This window comes from Octodon degus, unplaced genomic scaffold, assembly GCF_000260255.1.
Source record: "Octodon degus isolate 3935 unplaced genomic scaffold, OctDeg1.0 scaffold00379, whole genome shotgun sequence".
NCBI classification, from domain to species: Eukaryota; Metazoa; Chordata; class Mammalia; order Rodentia; family Octodontidae; genus Octodon; species Octodon degus.
In genome coordinates, this window is record NW_004524955.1 from 482,393 (window position 1) to 489,021 (window position 6,629).

A 6,629-nucleotide genomic window follows, 5' to 3' on the forward strand; every position below is an offset into this window, starting at 1 on the left:
ACCCTACATGGTTTGCTTTTTGGCCATGTTTCCATCCATCTCACCATAGGTCAGCACCCCACAAGGGACAGTGTCTTATCCACCCCTCTGCATAAGCTGGAAGCCTGGGCATTCGTCCCCTCAAGATGGCTCCACACATGTACATATTTAGGAGGTCATTTTGTGTATCACAGGCAATCACAGTACCCACAACTCTGCCCATTGGCTTGACCTGGCTATTGCAATTTCTAACCAGAGTACTTCTGTCTTGAGCTGCATAGCAACTGCTGTCAATTGTGGAGCTAAGAAACAGTTCAACCCCATCAGTACTTGCACCATTGGGTGAGACCCTTCTTTCCCTTTTGTACAGGGAATAGGAATCATCCTGTAGTACATCCTCCCACATGGGTCTCTGGGCCATGTACATCACAGTTCCAAAACCATTGCCAGTTCGGTCGCCAACAGCCTAGCAGAGAAAGAGGCCCACAGTTGGAGGTTCATCCTCCAATGCATGAAAGTGGGAAAGTGTGCCACCCCACCCCTTTGGCATGCTTTATCCACTTCCATACACAGCCTTCCATCTGTCCCGTGATTCCTCACAGGCATGTGGAGCAGTGGACAGTACTCCTGTTTCTCAGTCAGAGAATATCAGCTCTAAGCTCCGTTGCTTTGGCCAAGAATTGGCCAGTTCCTCCCAGACGCAGATGTTTTATGCTCAAAGCAATGTCATGCGATGGTGTTCAAAACATCTCTGGGGTCACATGGGTTTCAAGTCTCTCAAAATGAGCTCGGCTGCAGAGGGGAAAGCAGAATCCAGGCTGCACAGGACCAGATCAGCCTTTCCGCTGTTCCTGGTTTGTCTCGCATGCCCATTCTGTAGCATAGTCAGTCATGTTGTGAGCAGTAAACAGTTTCACTCTGCTTGCAGGAGTCAATGACATAAACAACATCATTTATGATAATGCTTGTTTCTGCAATATTTGTGGACCAAATTACCTTGGTCACTGGATCGAACACTTTGCGCTGTGCTTCTCGAGGAATCTGAGAATGTAGAGGTAGAATCTGATACCTATGACTTCCAAAATGGAGATTCGGTCCAAATGCTTCTGCGTAGTACCAATCAAATTCCAGCCAGGCAGCAAACCAACACAGCTCCAGGAACATCCAAGGTTTCAATGTACTTAAGCAGAGCTTCAGTGAGCCCAAAAGGCGTCTCCTTTTCATTCAGCTGAGCCACGCTCAGCTTTGTTTCTGGACCACACTCATCTCCACAGATCAAGTTGCAGCTTTCATCGTTATCCTCACCACTATCATCTACCTTGTCCTTCCTTTTCTTATCTGCTGGTGGAGGAACAAATTGGGTCCTCTGAATGCAATCTTCTTCCAAAAAATATTCTTGAACCAGAAAAGTCCTTCCTTAAACTTCAATGACGGGGCAGGGCCGGCCAGATAGCTCAGCAGACTATAGGGTCTGCTTAGGAAGAGCAGAGGGCTGGGGTTCAATCCCTGGCATGCCGTGCCAGGGCCCTGCCCCTGGGCATGGTGACACTGAGACTGAGATGGCAGTTGAGGCTGGGCATGGTGGCGTGCACCTGTAATCCCAGCTCTTAGGAGGCTGAACACTGGTGGATCACTACGGGCTGATCGCGTAGTGAGACCTTGTAGACCCTGTATCCTCTGTACTAAATACATTTAAAAAAAAAAACTTAGGGGCCGGGGATATGGCTCAGTGGAATAAGCACTTCCCTGGCAAGCGCAAGGGCCTGAGTTCAATCCCCGGTTCCACAAAAAAAAAAAAAAAAGCAAACTTCAGTGATGGGGCAATTGAAGAAATATTCACACAACATGCTGATGTCCACAGTAGCAGACATAACAGCAGTGCGAACTTCCAGATAAGCCAGAACCACATCACACAAGAAAACCAAAAAAAGTCAGTATCAATGTCTCCTTTGTGTATTTCATCAACAGTTACATGACTGGTTCCTCGAATTCCTGCTTCTAATTTTCTCAGTAGCACACCTGCAGTACAAAACATTATACTGGCTTGAGGATGAGGAAGAATAGACTCAAATCAAACATGATAGCCACAGCTTTTTCCAGGTTCTTTACCGCCTTCACATGCAACTCTCTCTGCCACAGAAACTGCACTGATCCTCGCAAACTGAGTTACACAATGTTGCACGCTGCCGTTTGACCATTCTGGATAAAGTCATCCAGGATAAACCGTGGAAGCTGTGTGCTTGTACCACACCCAGTAGCTCCTTGAATAATAATGACCAAATTTGGATTAATTGCTCCCAGGATTGCACTTTCAAATTTCTTCACAGGTTGTGACTCTCTCTTCTGTAAGACTGCTTGAAAACCTTGATCATGTCCTTACTGGTACATTAATTTATTCTTGATATCCATACTTATTTGTTCTGGAGTAGCATAAGTAAGGGGCCCTTCATCAATGTTACAACTAGTCCACGGATTCCAGCTGGATTGTGGAGGTGGCCAAGGAACCACACCTATTTGGTTTTGTCATTGAGATGGTTCAAAGTGAGCCAGATTTCCAGTGATGTCTATAACTGGCATGGAAGGATGAGTAGGCAGAGGGAAGATTTCCAGGGAACTATACCCCGAGAGAGGAAAACAGGAGATGAAGAAAAAAGACTCAAAGAAACATAGTGAGGTTAAGAGCGGAGAAGAGTATGTCTCCTCAACCCAAAGCAAAACTCAGTAGCTTTTGTTTATACACAAGTGATTACACATAAGCTTTCTTTATGAAAAGATTAACAGATGTGGCTTTTCATCTATAAGTGAGAAATAATTTAAATTTTGATTAATATAAGTACATAGTATAAAGTAGGAGTAGTCATGGAAACAATCAACCACCGTTCTTTCTGTTCTATTTCTGCCCGACCAAAACTCTCAGCTCTCTGGAGTACTTTCTCACTGCCTCAAGACCTTCACACTAAACTTCTTTGTTATTGTTGAATATTCTTGGCTTAGGTTTGTCCCTTATTTCAGGTTTACAAGGTAGGGGGCAAGGAGCCAATATCTGAAGAAAAAAAAATTCACACAATTATGTCATGCCAAAGCTCTGAGTAATTAATTGTGCACTTTCCTTCATGCAAATCATAAGCCTAAGAGCCCCCAGGGGGTTCATGGGACACATCCATGCGAGGCTCTGCTTTGCAGATCCTCTGAGCTCAACGTGTCTCTGTCAGAGGTCAAGCAATGAATGGCTCTCCACATCTTCCATCTGTCAGAGAAAAAAAAAACTTGATTCAACTATACTTAAATGCTGGGCATGGTGGTGGATGTCTGTAATCCTAGAACTCAGGAGGCTGAGGCAGGAGAATCACAGTGAGTTCAAGTTCAGGTTGGGCCACACAGTGATTCCAAGATGAGCCTGAACTACAGAATGACACCCTGCCTCAGAAAGAATGAAAAAAACAAAACAACATCACTTCTGTGCCTCCTCATAGGAGCCACGGTGACAGGCCATTTCAGTAACTTTTTACTCACTGCTGGGACAAACATCTGACACTCACAATTAAGGAAGGAAATGTGCATTTAGCTGAGTTGGTGGAGATGTCAGTTCATGCTCAGCTGGCTCCGAGGCAGAGTGGCACATGAGAGAGAACAGCCATTTCTGGCAGCAGAAAACAGCAAAGATCAAAAGGAGGGTAGCAGCTGTGGCACCCAATCAGTCCCTCTCCCATCTTCACATCATATTCAGGCTACCCTGGAGTGGAAGTGTAGCATCTCTGGCAGTGGCCATTCCCTTCTCTTGCTCAGGATGAGGATGTTCACAAAATAAGAACCCTGGCTCCCTGCTGAGTCACTTAAGGAAACTTTTAGACTTCTCAACTTGACACATCAATAATTACATAGACCAAGTAATCTTTTGTAACTAAGTATGCAGGTTCATTTGACCTCTCATTAAAAGATCCGAGGATACAAGGATATCATGGGTATTCTTTGAAATGGTATCAGAACTTCCTACAACAGATAACTAAATGTTATCACATGTTGAAATAACCCCATGTGAAGAGGAGAATAGACTCACACAACTTGAACTACTGAGGAAGAACAAGTCGACCTCTCCCTGCAAGCAGTGAAGAGCAGAGAGAGCCTGGAGTCGCTGACCATGAGCACAAAGGGGCTGAACGCCGGGAAGCATGAGGTCACAAACACAGAGCTGTTCACTAACCACTGGCCGCGATTTGAAACTAGAGTCGTCCAGATTGTCAGAGTAATATAGACTGAATACAAGGTAGCGAAGGAGCTCACCAGGACCAGGATGGTGCGTGTGGCTCTGGCCTCATGGGAAGGTCTCGGGGAGAGGCTGTGGCTGCGGATGTGCTGGACGCGCTGCCTGTGCCTGTGCAGGGCCAGGACCATGGAGCCACTGGCCATTATCATGAAGCCTACACTGATAAAGTCAAGGGAAAAATATAAGAGTGCATATAGCAAGCTATGTCTCTCTGACATTGCCCAGGAGCACTGTCCACAGCTGGTTCTCACACTCGCATTTCTGCAACTCAATGGACCCCTCACTATCATAGCAATATATGAATTTACTGAGAGATTCGGAATCCAGCATAGGAAACAGCAGAAGCCAATGAACCCTTGGGATTGAAGCTTGAGCTCCATCCACCTACAAATGCTGGGGTTGAGCTTAACGGCCTGGAAGCCATTGAGAAGGCAGACAGTGCAGAAGGACAGTCCAGTGCCCACTCTGTAAAAGTAAAAGACAAGTTTACACCCAGCACTGTCCAGGAAATACTTCCACCCAAAAGCCACGACTGTTTGAGATATCCCTTTGGAGAGCAGGACTAATGAGTTGGCTAAGACCAGTTGGTTGAGAATGATGTCTGTGTGTCTCAACTTATATCCAGTGAGCAGACAGAAGCTGTAAAAACAAAACAGAGAAGAGTTTCCCAAGATCCCAATCCCCGTCTGAGCAAGGAAGATAATCCCCAAATCTAAGATTCCTGCAGCCATTGCATTGAAATCTAAGTGTGCTGATTTCAGAGGGACCGTAGAAGAGGCAGAACAATAAACAACTTCACTCCAAGATGGATAGCAGTAGTCTGTGTGTATCCTAACTCATATTTTCTCCCTTTCATTGTACCTCAAAGCTTTATCTATATTTACACAAAGAAAATCACTGAAGAACTGCACTAAAACAGTAGGGTCTCCTCTTGGCTAACGGGGGAGAGCACAGGGGCACCACAAATATGTGCAGCAGCAGACTCAAGTGAAGATCTCTGTGTCCTGATCCAGTCAGTTGATGGAGACCACCTTGAGTGAAATACAAATTTATGAATTGGCTTTCTACGTTAAAGGCTGCATGTGTCCTAGCCTATGTCCCTTGTCTGGTGAGCCAGCGGTTGGCATAAGGAAACAAAACTCCTTATTCACTGACCTCAACAGAGGTCTCCATTACCCTTGATGTTGTCATGTCTCAAAAGGCAAGCTCTGATTTCACCTGAGGACTCTCTGACTCTGGTAAAAATTCCACAGAATTAAATGTTAACCCAATTGTAAAACAAGTTGCCCAGTAATCAACAGCTTACTCATGCAAGAACACCCTGTTTCTCACCAGATCGTGCCCATGTGCATGACCTCCAGTCCTCTGGTCAGTGACTCATCACTGTGTCTGTCTCTTCTATCCCTTATCATACCTCAGCCAGGGAGGTGACTGGGGGATTGATCAGTCTGAGTGTTCCGAGCGGTGTGGTTTCTCCAAACAAGATTGAAAACTCGTGAGTCACTTTGAGGTTACAGCAAAATTTAAATTTGTTTACAGCTGTTTTCTCTGCAAGAAAGACTAAGTGAATGGAGAAAATTTCACCCAGCTGAAATCTGCAAGCCAGCAATATAAAATGCACACCAGCTCACCATTTGGACACGTGCACCTACCACACTTCCTGACGTGATGCGAGCTGCATCCACCGCTTGGAGCTTTAGGACCTCGGGTCTGACTGTGGGCAGCCTCTTGCCACCCCTTCACGTTGGCCTATGAGCGCAGGCCTTGCAGCATCTGCTTCTAAAAGCGGTTTTCAGACTTCGTAAGGTGCCCTTGCCGTTACCACTCTTCCATTTTCACACTCCTAACTTGCGTATGTCTGGGTTGGCATCTTAATACTCTAGGTCGTACATTTTAGAATTTTCTCTGATGATATTTTAGGTCGCAGGGAGTCCTGGGATTCCCGTGTACAGTGCGACTGCTCTCCATAGTTCACAGGAATGTGGGTCCTGGAGGACGCCGGGGGTGACTCACAGAACTTCCTCCAGGATTCAGTCCTAGGTGTAGGATTGTGATATTCACTCACACATGCTTGGTTTCTCAGTTGTGCAAAGAAGATACGCTTAGGGACCAACATTAGAAAGCTTGAAAAGACAATAATGAAAGTGTACATTAAAAATTTATAATTTTGAGTGGATATAAGTCTAAGAACTTTCAATAATACTTAAACAATATTGAATCAATATGAAAATTTTAAATCTCAAATAGAAAAATGAAATGAAATTTAAAAGTCTGTCTTGGTTGTTGAGTCAATTTGATGGTCTATCCAGGACAAAAATAAAGTGTTTGTGTGGCTTCAAAACCCACACAACAGAGGAATTTCTGCCGACTTCCGGGAACCCCCAGA

General features: G+C 45.1%; 1 protein-coding gene and 1 pseudogene across 1 annotated transcript in view; both read right to left on the bottom strand.

Annotated features, from left to right (window-relative positions):
• Nucleotides 1–617: 617 nt before the first annotated feature.
• Nucleotides 618–3,472, bottom strand: LOC101579952 (annotated as a pseudogene).
• A 560-nt stretch (nucleotides 3,473–4,032) lies between these two features.
• The window catches only part of LOC101580348 (vomeronasal type-1 receptor 1-like), a 30,043-nt gene continuing 27,446 nt past the window's right edge, over nucleotides 4,033–6,629 (bottom strand). Inside the window, exons 2-3 of the mRNA XM_012513234.1 lie at nucleotides 5,420–5,478; nucleotides 4,033–4,994 (exon numbers count right to left, since the gene is read on the bottom strand). Coding sequence (XP_012368688.1) covers nucleotides 4,033–4,994; nucleotides 5,420–5,478 — 1,021 coding nt within the window. The remainder of the gene's footprint in view (nucleotides 4,995–5,419; nucleotides 5,479–6,629) is intronic.